This window comes from Paralichthys olivaceus, chromosome 16, assembly GCF_024713975.1.
Source record: "Paralichthys olivaceus isolate ysfri-2021 chromosome 16, ASM2471397v2, whole genome shotgun sequence".
In the NCBI taxonomy this organism is placed as follows: Eukaryota; Metazoa; Chordata; class Actinopteri; order Pleuronectiformes; family Paralichthyidae; genus Paralichthys; species Paralichthys olivaceus.
In genome coordinates, this window is record NC_091108.1 from 16266578 (window position 1) to 16284617 (window position 18040).

At 43.6% G+C, this 18040-nt stretch overlaps 2 protein-coding genes across 3 annotated transcripts; one reads left to right on the forward strand and one right to left on the reverse strand.

Moving 5' to 3' along the window:
• Window positions 1–1173: 1173 nt before the first annotated feature.
• On the forward strand, window positions 1174–6844 carry fzr1b (fizzy/cell division cycle 20 related 1b). Of its 2 annotated transcripts, none has more exons than XM_069510754.1 (14): window positions 1174–1355; window positions 1659–1853; window positions 2765–2866; window positions 2952–3015; window positions 3131–3258; window positions 3882–3964; window positions 4085–4268; window positions 4365–4430; window positions 4544–4646; window positions 4905–5086; window positions 5209–5442; window positions 5530–5634; window positions 5892–5984; window positions 6260–6844. In XM_069510754.1, exons 2-14 carry the CDS (start codon window positions 1776–1778, stop codon window positions 6299–6301), a joined length of 1464 nt encoding a protein of 487 aa, XP_069366855.1. In that variant the 5' UTR covers window positions 1174–1355; window positions 1659–1775; the 3' UTR covers window positions 6302–6844. The 2 variants fall into 2 exon arrangements, with proteins under 2 accessions (XP_069366855.1, XP_019966819.1); XM_020111260.2 differs by having other exon boundaries at window positions 1212–1394.
• An 87-nt stretch (window positions 6845–6931) lies between these two features.
• Window positions 6932–17976, reverse strand: LOC109645627 (importin-13-like). The gene is made up of 22 exons (XM_069510753.1): window positions 17958–17976; window positions 17693–17803; window positions 17059–17184; window positions 15450–16090; window positions 15239–15379; window positions 15009–15150; window positions 14194–14360; window positions 13827–13947; window positions 13574–13721; window positions 13294–13475; window positions 13136–13162; window positions 12877–13011; window positions 10461–10598; window positions 10147–10227; window positions 9901–10038; window positions 9706–9802; window positions 9580–9632; window positions 9421–9487; window positions 8506–8564; window positions 8316–8405; window positions 8027–8208; window positions 6932–7248 (listed from the first exon to the last, which is right to left on the reverse strand). The coding sequence occupies exons 2-22, from the start codon at window positions 17753–17755 to the stop codon at window positions 7155–7157; spliced, it is 2892 nt and encodes a 963-aa protein (XP_069366854.1). The 5' UTR covers window positions 17756–17803; window positions 17958–17976; the 3' UTR covers window positions 6932–7154.
• Between the last annotated feature and the right edge of the window lie 64 nt (window positions 17977–18040).

The window sequence follows — 18040 nt, forward strand, 5'->3', positions numbered from 1 at the left end:
GTTTTATTCAAATTAAATATTCCTGTGTTGACTAAACACTGGGATAGTTTAAGTAGAACCAAAGGTTAAAATCAAATAAGTTAGACAGAATAGGATGAGGTAATGCTGGGGAAACTGATCTAAACAGATGTGTTTGGGCTCTCACTGTTGGGCTTTCGTAGGTGACACAATATGGAAGGACTATTCAGCTGTGTTATAGCACCAAATATGGAGATATGTAGTGGGTTTTTTGGGCTCTGTGTGAACAAATGTATATTCCTTTTGTTTAGAACTAAGATTCTGAAACACGCAGTCAGATGCAACAAAGTACATTAACTTTGTGACTGTATTTAAACGTATGTGCTCCACTACATTTTCGTAGTTTGCGGTGATGCACCTTGATGTTGGGTGTCAAATGCCAATAAACAACGAGGAGAAAGAAGAGGAATCTGAGAAAGCAATACGATAAAAATGTGTTTTGAGCATAAATTGGGGGAGGCAGTAGCTCAGTCCATAGCAACTTGGCTTGGGAACCGGAGGGTGGCCAGTACAAGTCCAGCATGGACGGAAGTTGGAGAGGTGCCAGTTCACCTCCTGGGCACTGACTAGGTGCCCTTGGCTGCCCACTGTTCCGTGTGTGTTCCGTGTGTTCTCCGTTCACACAGATGGGTTAAATACAGAGGTCAAATTTCCCCATGTTTGCATGTTGCATGCTGTGTGTGGGACCATAAAGAGGAATCTTAATCTTAATCTAAAATGTAAAAGAGGCCACTGACTCCGCCTGTCGCCAGGTGTTCAAAAGCCTCTGTCCCCCCTAGTCTTCAGCCGAGAGTTGGGGACGGACAGTAGACTCCTGCCCGAGGACCTCAAGGTGCGAACAAGGTCACACGAGGTCTGAAATATATTGAGCAGTAAACCAATGTAGTGCTTTGTAGGTTATTAAAAGTACCTTCAAATAAAAATAAAAATGTACTGTAAGTGTATTGAGTATATTCATCTCAATGGTTGAAGAATAAAAACCCAGATGAAAACATTTGGAAGCAGTGAAGCTCCATCTTTTTTATTTTTATTTTTAACAGTGCAGCAGCGACACCCTGTGGCCACGCGCGGGGGGGGGAACCATCAGAGTGCGGCTTTAACCGCAGTGAGCGCGTGTGACCAGCGGGGGTCGCTGTTGCGCGCACAGACAGCAGAGAGCGGCCGAGCAGACGGTTCCTGCTCCAGCTGACTCCGTCGCCATCTTTGTCGCGAACATAAACAACAGCAGTGACGCGTCGGACGTGTCGCTGTTCACCCGGAGGAGAGCGACCACAGCTCGCACCGCCGCAGCGCCTCACCCCGGACATGGAGGCCGCCACGGTCCCCTGAGCCGCCGGGTGAGTGGCTGACAAAGCGTCGCTGTCGTCGGCCTGACGGTAACAGCGCTGGTTAAAGGGGGGGGGGGAGCAGGATGCCATGACAACGGTGCGGCTGTCCGCACCGCAGCGTGAGGCTGTTTTGCGGGTTAACGTTGATATTTGGAGGATTTGAATAAACAGTAGAGTTGCTCTTTAAGTATCGAGAACGGTTTAACACAGCCAGGCCGTTTGTGGCGGTGCGTCCTCGCCGCCTCCAGCCGCAGCAGCTGCTCCTACATCCGGCATTTCCTCCTCTGACCCTCGTCCCCCTGTGTCCCACAGAGATGGAGACCCTCTGCGGGTTTCCTCACCGAGAGGGAGCGGAGGTTTAAACCGGGGGGGGGGGGGGCGGGGACGGGCCAGCGGAGGGTGGCTCCCCGGCTCGTCCGCCCTGAGGACATGGACCAGGAGTACGAGAGGAGGCTGCTCCGGCAGATCAACCACCAGAACCTGCCCACAGAGGCCCGCCTGTCAAAGGTCAGACACCCAGCAGCACAGCGTGTGTTTGTGAATACCGGTGCACGTGTGTGCGTGTGTGTGCGTGTGTGACCGCTGCGTGATGGTGCCACAGGCTGAGTACAGAAGATGGTTCAGTCTGATCATGTGATCCTGGAGCAGTGTGACAGGTGTTCTACTGTGGCCCTGACAACAAACATAAGATACAACAACAAACACACACTAGCATTAAATAGATACTGTTCATTTAAATGTGTTGTTGACCTGTAAACTAAATTGGATCACTCCTCTGTGATGAAACACATGAATGCAGGTTTGAATATCACATTTATTTAACAGAAATGAGGCGAATATGCTCTTAACATGGCTTCTAACACCAGCTAATATTTCAGTCCATGTTCCACTGAACAGGTGAATACCCTCCAATCAAAGCAGCCGCTCGTTTTCAATGTCTGCTGAAGCTAAACCCCTTAACTTCCACATCCTCGACCATTCGGAGACACCCCCATCCCCCCTCCCCCATGTCTTCACTCACACACATGAATGTGCAACAGAAATGTCTCACAAAGTGGAGGGCCTCTCACCTCTAGGTGTGTCTTAGTCTGCCTGTGTTCTCAAAGCATTTTTTAAATTTCCATGGAGCGACACTTCAGCCAAAACGTTACACATTAACCCTCTAACAGAAAAAGTAGGTCGCTGATTCCGACAAGGCTCATCGCATTGTCCGTCTTTTTAACATGAAGGAAATGCAACGTGTTGAGATTTGTGTTTTCTTATTTGTCATTGTGTGATGTGATGTTTTGTTGTGACTTGCACATCAGGGCCACCACAGTGCCGCTGTAAATGTCTGGACCCCTGAAGTATCTTCCTTTAGCCACATCATAACCATGATGGTTATAACTCTGCTTGGTTTTATTTACTGTCCCTCCCAGTGTGTAAGTGCCACCTGCAGTCCTGTCAGTGTGAAGTCAGGGGACCGCTTCATTCCCACCCGAGCTGGAAGCAACTGGAGCATCAACTTCCACTATGCTAATGTGAGCAGCTCATCGGTTTGATTACGCTGTCAGGTATGTAATGGGAGGTGCAGCTCAGTAATCAGTGTCCTGCTCCTCTCCACAGGAGAACTGTCGTTCTCCGAGTCAGAACCATAAAGCAAAGGACGCCAGCACAGACTCAAGCAAAGGTCAGAAACCCTCAGTGGACACTTTGATGTGAAGTTGCAGTTTTCTCTTAACAGTTGTAATGTTTTGATTCTGGATCATATCTCTACCCTCTGTGTTCCCACTGCCCCCCCGCAGACACTGTGGCGTACGCCGCCCTGTTGAGGAATGAGTTGCTGGGGGCAGGAATAGAGATGGTGCCAGACCCTCACACAGACGACCGGAGGCACACAGTCCACTCTCAAGACTCTCACAGCCTTTTTAGGGTAAAAACTAAATCTGACATTATATGAAGTTTTACATCCAGCAGTAATGACGGTAACACTGCATCTGATCAGGCTGACAAAGATCTACGGTGAAAAATATGCAATATGTGTATCTGTCCCTCTCAGACAATTTGATGGATTTTTTTATAAGTGGTCAGTCATCAGATACAAAAACAGATATTAGAAATATATACAGATTTAATGTGATTCATTTATGCTGCAATTGAATTTGGATTCAGTTCAAATTTGAAGTATTTTCTTAATCACAAATGGTGAGTGAGTAATAAGGACACAAATATATCTTCAACTTTACTTTCAAAATATTTGTTTTGATACTTTAATGTTTTATGTACAACTGAACTCATAAAGCTTTTAATTAGTGAGTAATAAAGCTCCAAAATCTTTAACTGTGTTTAAATCATGATAATAAACAATAATAGGAATTAGTAATAAAAATGTTGAAGAAAGCAAGTGCTCGACATTATGATCAAATATCAAACCATCTTCTGCATTTTATTGTTAAGTTGTTTACTGAGGAAGTAAATTGTTAAAAACAAAACTGTGACATGTGATCATCTTGGCAGTCAGCAGCTTTATAACGCTGCTGTGTTCTTTCTCTGCAGTACACTGTCCACACTAAGAGAGTGCCTTTCGATAGCGATAATGAAGTCTCACCATACTCCCTTTCAGCCCTTAGTAACAAGAGGTACAGTATAAACCTAATTTATCTCACTCACTGCTGCCTGAACAGAACTGATGCTGAAGCGTTTGTCTCTTTTGTCTCAGATCCTGGTGAGTAACCTGTTTCCTCTCGATTTGTCTTTAGTCACAAGCTGCTCCGTTCTCCTCGCAAACCGGCGCGAAAGATCTCCAAGATCCCCTTCAAAGTGCTGGACGCTCCGGAGCTGCAAGACGACTTCTACCTCAACCTGGTAGACTGGTCGGCGGGCAACCTGCTCAGTGTCGGCCTGGGGGCCTGCGTCTACCTGTGGAGTGCCTGCACCAGCCAGGTCAGAGGAGGACTTTAGACTTTTATTGTGACATTTCTCCTGTGTTTGGCATTAGGGGAGGAATTAAGTTTGTGTGAACTTTTACTGTCCTAACAGGTGACAAGGTTATGTGACCTTTCAGTGGATGGAGACTCGGTCACTTCAGTATGTTGGAATGAGAGGGTGAGCTGCCACAACTGAATCTAATGTGTTATAAGTACAATAAGTAATATAATACAATAAATGTAGAACAGAGAGTAGAGAAAAATTAAAAAACTTGCTTGCTCTCCTATCAGGGAAGTCTGGTCGCTGTTGGAACCCATAAAGGTTACGTCCAGATCTGGGACGCAGCTGGAGGGAGGAAGCTGACCAGTCTGGAGGGTCACTCAGCCCGTGTAGGTCAGTCATTGTAAAATACAATTACACATTGCTGGTGACAGTGTGATTGAGTCATTGATATGAAAAGAGGAAAATGTCCTAAGCTTTAAGGCTTTAAGGGCTTTAAGAATATTTATATTCAACTGTTGTTTTTTATTATTAAAGTCCACCCTGCACTGCATACATTGTTCCGATGAGCTTGTTCTATGTGGTGTACAAGCAATGCCAGATTGGTAGCTGCAGTGAAATGTGAGACCCTCCTACCCTTTGTGTCCGAAGGTGCCCTGGCATGGAACGGGGAGCAGCTGTCGTCAGGAAGTCGGGACAGAGTGATCCTCCAGCGGGACGTTAGGACCCCCCCTTCTGCTGAGAGGAGGCTGCAAGGTCACAGGCAAGAAGTTTGTGGCCTCAAGTGGTCTCCTGACCACCAGCACCTCGCGTCCGGAGGCAACGACAACAAGGTTAGAGAATTTAGAGCTTAACTTTCACCAAGGATTTTCTGAGGCAGCACCCTGTGATTAGCTTAAATGATCCATATGAGTAAAGGTGAACGCACTCAAAGCCTCTGTCTGTCTCTGGCCAGTTACTGGTGTGGAACAGCTCCAGCCTGCTCCCCGTGCAGCAGTACAGTGACCACCTGGCAGCAGTGAAGGCCATCGCCTGGTCCCCCCACCAGCACGGGCTGCTGGCGTCGGGGGGTGGCACCGCTGACCGCTGCCTGCGCTTCTGGAACACACTGACGGGTCAGGCGCTGCAGAGCACAGACACTGGATCCCAGGTCTGCAACTTGGCCTGGTCCAAACATGCCAATGAACTGGTGAGGAGGTGCACACACACACACACACACACACACACCTGTAATCGTTTCATATTTTATATTTAGGAGTTATGTCTTTGTTTTCAGGTGAGCACTCATGGCTACTCTCAGAACCAGATCCTGGTGTGGAAGTACCCATCACTAACACAGGTGGCCAAGCTGACAGGACACTCGTACAGAGTGCTGTATCTGGTGAGACAACAGGGTTAAATGATGTCCAGTGTTTTCATACTGTTCATCTAACAGTGGTAGAAGTATGTACATACAATGCATCAGTAAAAGTCCTGCATTTAAAATCTTATTCAGGAGTTATTAGAATTATGAGCCTACACTTCACCCCTTGATTTAGTTCTGTTTCCTGTAGCGTCAAGCCTTTTCTCAGTATTTTGAGTATCAATGTCCTAGTACAGACGTACACACCTGTTCACCTCTGTGTCCTCTCTTCTCAGGCTGTGTCGCCTGACGGGGAGGCTATCGTAACAGGAGCTGGAGATGAAACACTACGCTTCTGGAACGTCTTCAGTAAGACACGCTGCACAAAGGTACAGTCTAACTGTTATTAACAGTATGCACGAGTGTGGTTCTCTGAGAAAATTTAAAATAATGCTTGACAGGAAAAAAAATCGTCTGAATCAACCCCAGAATTTAATCCTTCCACCAAATTTCATGAAAACCTATGAAGTATTTAAATAACAAACAAACAAACATAATTTTAAGTTAAAACTCCTTGAAAATTACTTTTGCTTGAAAGATAAATGTGGATTCTGCGACAATGTCACAGAGTTTCGTGTTTCTGACACTTTTATGTTTTCCTCAGGAATCAAAGTCAGTGCTGAACCTCTTCACAAGAATACGATAGTCCTGTGTCAGGACTGGTTCAGGAGGAAAACACTGAGCTGTGGATGAACTGCACAGTCACACAGAGACGCTCACAGACCGGCCGTCACTTTCCACTCATCTCAGCAACATCCTCAACAGCCACCAATAAGACAGTCCACTTTTTCTACAGCCACAACTTCAACCGACAACTGCCATCCCTCACAGCGACGCCACTGATCTATAAGAATCATGAGCAGCGTAATGTCAGGACATGTTGTCTGCTTACAAATGTGGGTCTTGTTTTCTTTTCTGTCGTGTAAGTGATGAAATTGTTTTACTATATATTAGCAGAAATATACATCTACAAGAGTTCTAAGCTATATAATGTAACGTCAAGTTTTTAAACATCTCTGCTTCGGATCAGAGAAGAAGCAGAAGAAGAAGAAGTAGTCTGACTCGGGTGGGGAGGGTTTCTATATTTTGATAATGTGTGAGTATGATCTACAGCAGCATACAGAGGAAGAAAAACAATAAATGCGTGAACACACACACACACACAGTTGCTCACGCAGCTGGAAAGAAAGATTTGAGCATTCATTGGTGTTTTTGTCAGTCGTCAGTGGTTTGAATCCGTGTCTGGAGATAAGAAACACAATATGACAACTTCTCATTTCATTTAATTCTCCATAATTGTTTTTTTATTATAAACACTTTGCCCAGAGGCTCATTCATCCTCATAATCGTCCACTCACTCTCCGTTCAGTCCAAGTGATCTGGTCTTTGGTCGTCCAGTGTCACCTGCCCAAATCCTTTGTGGCATCATTTGTCATGGAAACAGATTCAGATCGTTTCTTTTTTCTTTGGAGCGTTCTCAGCAGCTCTGGCAGCTGTGACTAGTAATCAGAGTATCCAGAGCCCTGCAGGCCTCGACAGAGCAGAGAGAACTCCTTCACTACCTCCTTCACACGACGCTTGTTGGTTTGCTCCCTGGAAGAAAGAAACAGACGTGAAAAAAAACATTACTGATCACAAAAATATAAAACATTGAACAGCATCTGAAAACTGTAATGGGACTTATGGTTTTATTTTTTAGAATAATAAATTAATACACAAGTTAAGGCTCACCTTAACACCACATGGGTGTAAATAAACTGAGAGGTGTGTACCTGGCTACTCTCTTACTCCACACTTCCTCTATCAGAATAAAAGCACAGAAATGCGCCCAAAATTCTACTTAAAAACATTTATGATGATAAATCTCTCATGTCGACAGGAACAGCACGAGCTGGTATTGTTGAGCGATCATGAATATCAATATAAGAATTGTACATTTTGATAGATAGATAGACTTGGTCACTCCAAATGGAGGAAAGCGTAAGTATGAAAACATGAGACTGACACGTCGGTTGTTTATCTGACAGCATACAGAAACATTACAAAGAAACATGAGCATTCATTTAGGGTGGTCCTTCGAGACAATTTATAAATATCATAAATTCTTTTTTTTTTTTTTTATAGCTGCTGAACACAATGGTTTCTGTGCAGCTTATAACATTGTCTGTCATCCATGTGGTGTTGGGCAGATGCACAGTGAGGTCATTAGAGAGTTTTCACTTAAAAACAGCAGATGCAGCTGGAATGAGATTTATGAGAATGATTGAACCACAGCAGGAAGGTTATGGACCAGAAAACCAAAACACTGAGCTCAAAGATTCTAAAACAGTGGACTGACTGTGAAGACAGTTCATTAACAGACTAGTTTTACCTGAGAAGCTGCTGAGTGAAGGTGTGTTTCTGTTCAGTGGACACTTGAGCCGAGGGGAATCCTGGGCTTTGCAGTGTTTCTTTCAGCCACTGGGACAACAGAGCAGGACAATGTCTGTTCAGGCTCAGCAGCACCTCAGAGAAATGCTCTGTCAGACTGCGAGGAGAGTCTCCTCCGACCGCCTGAGACAGGAATAAAACACATAAAGAAACCCAAGAAGGAATGCTTAGAATTTTCTACTTCTCCATCTAGTTTTCATGTTATGTCGTCGGTTTAAAACCTGCTTCACCTGGAGTATGGTCTCTGTCAGGAGCTTCCCATCCCTCTGCAGCACTTCACTGAGACATGGCATGTCTTTACAGCGAGGCAGCAGCTCTGTCTGCCAGGGACAAAACAGAAATAACAGGTACTCAAGACCCGACCAACTGGATTCAGACAATAAGAATACTGAAACCATAAACATTACAGGCTCAACTTACAAAGAATAGACTGGCAGCTTTGACTGTGGGTGTCTCTGGAAACTTGAGTGATAGAATCCCTGCAGGAAACAAGATGGGATCATTTTTTCTTAATTGTTAGCTTCAGGTGATGAGACTGAATTTCAAGATCATGTAAAACAACAACAACAAAAAGCACCTTGGAGTGGTGAGAAAAAGTAAATTAACCCTTTGTCATTACTTGGTTTTCTGCATTCAATGGTCATAAAATGTGGTGTGATCTTCATCTGAGGACATGTTGGACTAAAATTCCTCAAAGACTGATGTCATTCCACAGTTCCTCTGTCAGGCTAAAGTCTGGGCTTTGATTGACAGATTCTCCTTGAATATTTTCTATAGTAAGATTAACTTTACGCTCATTGTGCGGCTGCATCACTCAACTTGTTCTGAGCTTCACCTGGTGGACACATATTGTTTTTCATATATTATTTTAATGTAACTGATGTATTCAATATGGATTAGACCCAAACTATGATTTGTGCTTTATCAGTTAAAAGAGATTTAGTACATGCTTTATCAGATCATATTCAGAGACATAATATTATTATTATTATTACGCTTCTTGTGATACTACTACTACTATTACTACTACTACTACTACTACTAATAATAACAATAATAATGTTGATAATAATAATAATAATATTAATAATAATAATGATAATAAATTAAAGAAAAGAATGCAGAAACATTTTTTAAATGGGATTTAAAAGCAGTGAGAGATGAAGCATTTCTGGGAACGACCAGAAGAAGAATATAAACTGATCTAAGATGGCGTCCATGCACATAGGGAGTTAGAAAATCCTTGAATCCTTTTTCTTACAATAAGAAATGTACTTTATTTTCCCATGTGTGTTAGACTGACAGGTGAACATTAAAGCAGGTAATGATACTTACCACAGTAGAAAACAGCTTTTTTATCCAGCTGATCTGACAGGTACAAATCAGGTTTTCTTTTAAGGATCTAATGGTCAAGAACACAAACACACTGTAGTTAGGAAAACAAGATTTCATCTAATGCACGAGTGAATAAATGGACAAGTGTATTTGACCAACCTGAGCATGAAGGTGCATAAATGATTCTGCTATATCAGGATGATCCCGTGGACCTGGACAATGAATGTGTAAAGGTGAGCAAGACAAAGGGATTTCTAAAAACAAATTGAAATGTCGTTGCAGTACCTTGTTGAAATATCAAGAGCGTAGCTGTAGTCAAGACTTCACTGAGGCCTTTGATGTTAGAGATGTGATGTTCTTCTCCTGCAAATATGTGAACCATCTAAACGCAAAGAGAGAGGAAATGTAAACTGATCCCAGAAGCATTATCGGAGCTGTAATTCCAGGTTCTGTTCGGGGCCCTGCTCTGTCGGGGCGTACCTGCCGCGCCAGGTCCAGTGCAGAGGCTTGTGGGTAGGCGCTGTAGATCTGCCCCAGCATCTCGCTCAGCTGAGACACCATGGGCCCAAAATCATGTAGGAGGGTTCGAACGGATTTATCAAAGACGCCACACACCGCCTGCAGGGGTGCGGATGTGAGTGAGTGAGAGTCAGATCCATCACACATGCACAGACACACATGACACCATGCATATTAATATAAGCAGTAATAACAACCCTCCTATACCTCTACTACCTCCGGGTCATCAAGCCACTTGCTGAGGATGGTCTGGATCAGTGTGAAAACTTGTTGTAGCACAACCACAACCTGAGAAAGTTTAAAATAAAGACAAAATAGATTCAAGTGTATTTAAGATAATGTATAAACATGACGTATGATTTAATTCATTTAAGCAAATTGTCAGAAATACTGATGGTAAAGATCCAGGAAACAGAGATAACTGAATCCTTGTTTTATATACAGCAGCTGGTATGATCTATGACAGTGGTGCTCATGTCTGCAGGTTTCGTTCGTCTGCTGTTATTTAAAGCTGAACTTACTGGGTTCTGTGAGGGTGTGAGTCTGGGACTGGATGTTCCTTCTAAGTCGTCTGCTTGTCTGTTGATGTCCAGAGTGGTGAAGAGACTGGACATCATCCCCAGGATGTGCACAATGGACTGTTTATTAGTGGGATCAGGCTGCAGAGGGACACAGAGTGGCTGGGTTTGATATAAAGCCTCCAACTGACAGCAACCAGGAATTGAATTTGAGCTGGTGTTCCGCATTCTCAGGGTTATCATCTAACTTGAGCTAAATACACAAGCTAATAGACAGTAGTGACATTTTCATGTACATGTATATAAGATTGTGAACATTTTTATTGCGGTTCCAGAATTATTACACCCATTTAAGATGTGGTCGTTTTTAGAGTTAAGCCACAATCCATTCAGTTCAATACAAACTTTAAATCTACTAACACAAACTATCTCTATTGAATTGTATTGTTGGAGATTGAGTGCACTTAACTATCTGGGTCATGTTTTTAGGGGGACTATTTGGAAATGCTATTAGCTAATCCAATAAAAGCAATTATTAATCAAATATTCACTTAAATATGATGCATGAAAATACCGCAGCAAGAATGCATGTAATTAGAGTTGAAGTGGTATTTGTTATCAGAAAATATTTGCAGAACAGGTGCACTCAAACCCTGGTTCTGTAATATTATATTTTAAATATACTGCAAATATATTTGGGTCAATATACTCCTCGATTGAGTATACTTACTAATAGTTCACAAAACTCCTTTTTAATTGTTCTCTTAATTAAGCTACTCAAAGCATGATTTAAAATAATCTATACATTCTCATTCATCTTATGGAGCATTAGCTGACGCTGCACACTTATATTCCAGATTGTAGTAACATGTATGAACCAAACTACTTTATTTATTCAAAAAATAAATGTTTACTTTTGAGATAAATGCAGAAAAACTGAAAGCATGTTGTTATGAGTTGCGTTGGGTTTTCTCTCTGCGCTCTCTCCTGCAGTGTGAGTGTGCAAGGCTGGGCACAATCACCAATCAAGGCCTCGGTGGTTAAGAGGCAGAGAGAAGCAGACACCCGCGTGTGAGCTGTGTGTTTGTGTGTGTGAACGTTGGTGATCTCTTTCGTGTGTGCTGTTGTTGCTAGCAGGACCATTTAGTTTCTGTCAGGTTGTGATGAGTTTAATTGTTACTGCTGCTGTTCAGTGCTGCTTTCCTTTTTAGAAAGTTCTTTTCAGTTTGTTATTTATAAATTACTCTTGTTCCATGATTCTCTTTCTCTGGGTGTTACTCCCCTCATCCCCTGGACTTAACTCAGGGAGCATAACACATGCTATTAGGGGGAAGTGTAAGACAATTTCTGAATGTTCTCATTCAAATTGAACATTATAACTAGGGCTTACAAAATGAGCATTCATTTTTTTAACGCAATGAGATCAGAGCTCATTCATGTGAGGTCGGTCAGTGAATTTGTTGAAGAACAGTTGAAAGACAGAATTCATCTGGTCACATCTGCTCAGCGATCAGAGCTGAAGCTGCAGTATCGAGCTGGAGTTTCTGTTTCCTCCTCCACTCTGACCTGCTCTCACTTTAACTAATAAACTCTCATCACTAGTTATCAGGACCTGATCAGAACATGAAGTAACTTAGTGTCAGTTTGATTCCAGTTTGAGGCTGCATTTAAACATCATGAAAAATGACTCGTCAACATGTTGTTCTCAGTACAAGACGTGACGTGATCAGAAGGACTCAGTGATAAAATGACCAGAGTGACAGAGATTCATGATCCGACACCATCGATAAATAATTAAACACACGATCGTAAGTTTGTCATCTAGATCATCCCAATAAAAAATGAACCATGAACTAGTTAATTTTCATCTGTGTGAACTGGCTCAACAATGCTGCTCATTCAGGAGCCAATGACAAGGTTTGGTTGTTTGTTTGATTTAAAAGTTTTATTCAACCATCCTATATTTAATTAAAAAAAAGAGCAAAGGCTAACATGCCCCAAATGTTTAGAATAAAGGTTATCTTTTAGTTTGATTAGAAAAAAAGTTCTGAATAACATCTTATATTTGCTCAGAGGCATGGCAAAGAGCCAAAATGAATTATGGTGTGGTATGTTTCAGTTTAATTTTATTTTTCAATTTTAATAACGCCATCATTTGGACTTGTCATCAATAAATATACAGAGAAAATTGAGATTTTTCAGGCATATTTACAAATGGTGATTAATCGTAATTAATCCACAGCTACCCTGTGTTTAATGTGATTAAAAATTGGAATCGTTTGACAGCCCTAATTATAACACAATTTACATTATATACACAGTATAATATAGCATGCTTTATTTCTTCTTTGGCACAAGAGCCTGCAGTACAGTTTATTATTTCAGTATAAAACCTGACGTGAGTTTCTGCTAAAAGTACCTCGTGTTGGGCCAGTGTGTCCAGTCGCTGGATGTGAGGGGTGATGAGAGAGTGAAGTCTGGCCAGGATCTCGTCTGCTGGCAGGGCCGACAGCAGGAAACCCAGAGCCTGCATCAGCCACATGCACTGGCTGCTCTGCACACACACACACACACACACATACACATACAGTGCACATTATACACAATGTCCTCAGAGAGGTGGTGGGTGTTTGCATGTTTGTAGAAGAAAATGGTGAAGGTGAAGGCAGTTTACTCACCTTATGGATTTCTTTAATCAGTGCATCCTACAGACAGAAAATCATCATGAGTGTGGATATGTAAACAAAGGCAGTAATCACACTCTGGTTAAAATACATTCAGCACCTTTAAGATAAGTGTGATCATATTTATAATCACGTGAGGCGGAGTGTCTCACCTGTGACACAGACAGGATGTCCTCAGCGTAGGGGCTGAGGTCTTGTCTGCACTCTCTGCAGATCCTCTTCAGAGTAGATATACTGGACACAGACAGCTCTGCCTTCCCAAGACCCTGGAGCACCATGGGTAATATGCCGCCCAGCATCACCGGGTGGTCAGCCAGCCACTCAGCCAGGGATCCTAAACAACAAGGGGAAAAAGCAGCCAAACACTATGATTCATTAATTGTAAGAAAAAGGTGTAAAGGTAAAAAGAACTGATGTTGTGTCTGCGTGTACCAATGGTGTACATGACAGTGTCGGCCAGCATGACGTTGCTGATGTTGATTCTGGGAATCAGACCGATAAGACCTGGGATAACATCAGAGTAGTTCACATCTATGGTCTCAGCTATGGACTGGAAGCCAAACAACAGGGCCTCCGTGTCCTGGAGAAACAGAGGATGATGTAAGATCAGAGGAGAAGGAAGAGGAGGAGGAAACACTAGATCCGAACAAAGTCAGAAAGGAGTTTAAGTTATTAAATGCTTTACCTGCCATATTGTAGACTGTTGTGGGTCCATCAGCTGCCTGCCCAGCCTGTCGTAGAGGTTACTGAGCAGCTCGGCCCCCAACATTTCATAGACGTACATCAGAGTGTCAGAGATATCCACCCTATACAGGAAAACAGTCAAGGACACAAGTCAATCTGTAACTTTAATCTTTAGTCTCCAAATGCTGAAATGTATTTAAGGACATACAGTAGTTTGAAAAGAAAAAAAAGTTCTTGATGTGTATCTATAACAGAAAGAGATAGAAAGATGTACTTTTGTCTGCGTAAATCCCAAATCTTATCTGTGATGAAGGATAAAAGTCCAGTTTTAGGCGCCCATAAAAGTTTCCTCTGTCTTCCTCACAAACCTGTAGATTCTGAACTGCTCCTTGTCATCAGACGACCAGGAGGTGAATTCCTCTTGCGAGGGATAGTGGGATTTTTGTAGCAGCACATCCACGAGCTGGAAGTAAACTGGTCTGTAAACCTGGAGATAAACTGCCTGCTTCTCCTCCTCGAACGACAAGATGTCATCCTGGACATGCAGGAAATAATAAGAGGAACCTTTAGTGCTCTCAAGTGACATACAAAATAAACATTTAATTTAGAAACTAAAAGTGGCGCACTGCCGCTGTATGTCTCCATCAACCAGAGCAGTTTCAGTCTACATGATATATGGTCACCATGACCTTTGACCTTTGTCCACTGCAATCTAATCAATCAATCGTTGAGTCAAATTGACTACTAGTCGAAATTTGAAGAAATTCCCCGAAGGCATACTTGTTCAAGAGGCCGAAAATATGTTTTGAGAGGCCAGCGTACCTTGAACTGTGACGATGGATCTAAGTGAACATTTGTGCCCAATTTTAAAGAATGCTCCAGAGGATTTCCTAAGATATGAGGCAAAAAAAAAAAGCTTTTGTGAGGTCCCAGGGACCTTAACCTTTGACCTCTAGCAACCAAATTCTAATCAGTTCATCTTTGAGTCCAAGTGAATGTTTGCACCAAATTTCCACCAGAAATTCCCTCAAGGTGTTTTTGAGATATCATGCTCACAGGAATGGGACAACAGACATATACATTTACATAACATGAGACCACAATGCCTCTGACCACTGGCTGTCACCGGCGTGGATGAAAACAAACGACAAAATGTCTCTGTTCTTACAGTCGGCCTCCGTACCTGCAGAGAGTACCAGAAGGTGAGAGTGAGGGAGCTGGTGGTCTCAGTGACGGGGTAATGACCAGGGATACCAGTGCAGTACAGAATCATGTTGACCAAAGCCAGATACTCCTGCCAGTGATCCACCTGTTCCAATAAAACCCTGTCACACACAAAAAAATGATTCAAATTAAGAAATAAAAACCACACTGACGAGTGCTAAGGTCGTGTGTGTGCTTATCTGTGTGTACCTGGAGTGTGTTTCTCCCATGGCAACAGCGATACGACAGATACCATGTGAGGTCTCCATGTCTCCGTCCTGAGCCGCAGTCTTCAGCTGGTCATGAAGACCAAGCACCAGAGGCATCAGGTTCACCAGAGCATCAGTATACCTGCACACACATGTTCTCATTCACACACCTGATGAATGGACGTGACCATACGAACCTGCATGTTTCTCACCTCTGGCAGTCAGGCTGTGACAGGGCATTAACTATCGTCTCCACAGCCGTGTCAAACAGCTCGGGATTGGACAGTGCGGCGAAACAGTCCTGAACCAGCTCGTGACTCTCCCCCAACGGCACGTCCAGCGCCACCCAGCTGGACAGGCAGCGTAGCACCTTCTCCTTCACCTGGTTGGAGGAGTCCTGGCTCTGAAGGAGCTGACGCAGCATGGGACACACCACCGCCCACTCCGCAGCCAGGGCCCCTCTCAGCTGCGTGCGGCGAGCCTGAGCCAGCCGGCTGCTCTGGAACTCCTCAGGAAGCACAGTGAGGAGCTCCAGCAAGGCCAGGCAGTGGGCGTGGGGGTCCTGAGAGGCCTCTGCGCCAGAGCCACCTTCAAAAGTGGGTTTCTGCGGCTGGAATGCCCTCACCATGTCGGCCACCGGATGAGCCCAAGCCTGGGGGATTAAGTTAAGAGCCATGGAAGCCAGCGAGACACACAGGCGAGTCAGCACCATTTTTGGCCCCAAGGAGAAGTGCAAGATGTGGGAGAGGAGCTGCATCCTGAGGGTTTCATGCTGGTCAGGGGGGAGGTCGCTCCAGTGGCGGGAGATCTTGGTGTGGAGGGTACTGGCTCCAAAAAACTGAACCTCTGGGAGCTGCAAGAAGACAATTTGACACTATGAGGACATTGTACCAGAGACACAACTGTTTTGAAAGCAACACAGAAAAAAGATTTGTGTTTTTCTGCTTGGAATGACTTTACAGGGAGTTTAAACACAAAACATTTACTAATGTTCTTAAAGGTTCAGTGTGTAGAATTTTTGGTGAAATTGCTAGTGCAGCTGAACCCCCTCACCTTACCCTCCCCTTCCAAACATGACAAAACCTAGGGTTCAACTTTTAGATGGACAACTGTAAAAAACATGGCAGCCTCCTTAGAGAGGACCCCCTCCCGGTGTAAATATAAAGTATTTAAATATAAAGGGGCAATTCTAGGGTAAAGTAAACAACAATTTGTACAATTTAGATGCAATGAGAACATTGCTAGGATTAATTTATATTCAATTTTTGCCAATAGATCCATTTCACCGAAATCTTACACACTGGACCTTTAAGCGATTTACAGTACTTGGATTTTTTAATTGCCCATTGTGTGCACAGCACAACAAGACATCATCATTTATTCAGACAAAATCCTCAGGGATCTTTTTAAATCGACCAACTAGGAGACCCAGAGGAAGGGTTCCTGTTCTCCGCTGTGATAATAAACACCTTTGACTCCTTAATAAGTTCACTGTAACATATGACCCAGAGCCATAAATGTGCTTGATTTGAATATGTGTACATCATTTTTGGTACCTTCTAACTGTGTGCTGCGTGATAAATTATTGTAATCCAGCTTCCCCATAAAGCTGCTTGATGCTCTGAGGGCCATGGAGAATTCAGTCTTATCATCTTCCATTTTTGTCTCATCGATTCAGGAATCCAACCTCATGTCACCCTGAGCAGCTGCAGCATATGAAACTTATGAACGAGTCTGCTGCATTATCCCGGAAGCATAATTCAATATGGGAGAAACTGTGCAGTTGTAGATGCTGTAGATAAAGCAACAACAACAACACACCTTGTCCGGGCTGAGCAGGGCCCAGCAGAACTGCCAGGCCTGTGTGGAGCCCTGGGCCTGGGTCAGCCACTTCTGGGCCACGTTCTTACGCTCCATGTCCGGATCAAAGTACAGCTGGCAGAGAGCCTGTGCAGGGAGAGAGAGAAGAGAAGAAAAAGAAATGAAGTAAGGACACTGGTCAGTACTGATTAAGGGCATCACATTCTTTTTGATTCATCCCCTATATGTCCAGTCTGTATTGACTGAGGAGGTTTTACCTTGAGAAACTGATACACGAACAAGAGTCCACTTTAAAGTTAATTGCGGAGCTGTAATTTTTTCATGCATTGATAATCATACTTGATGACTAATTGTTTGAATAGAAATAAAAAAAATGTGTTGTCCTGGCAACTAATCCAAAGCACATGGTGTTTAGTTATTATTAGGACAGCATATGCTTATAGCTGGTATCATGTTACAAAAGGTCCAGTCTGACTAATCTGCTTATGTTCGACCACAATTAACAAAACTGCACTTTTCTGCTTAACTGCTTCTATTGGAGGAAATCAAACCTGAACATATCATCTGCATCTGCAGGTTTAAACTCACTAAACAGTCATTCAGACAACTGGCTGGTTGCTGACAACTAACTCACCGCTTCCACATTCTCCACCGTTAACTCCACCGGGCTCTCTCCCGGGTTGTCCGGAGGCTCCATCTGGCGCAGCTCGCAGGTTTCTCTGGGTGTCCCTCAGAAAACTACAGCCTGCTGATCGGTAGACAGTAAATAAGTGATTGGATCGGGCTCTCGCTGTCCTCTGAAGTGTGTCACAGCACGCTGACAGAGGACGCAGCGGGTCATTCAGCTGTCTATACAGTACACATGTGGGCTGTGCGCTCAGGCGTGACGACACACTGACCTCTGCGGGGGCTGAAAAGTTTGTCTCTCTCACACACACACACAGACACACACAGACACACACCGCGTCAGCTGTCACTGCTC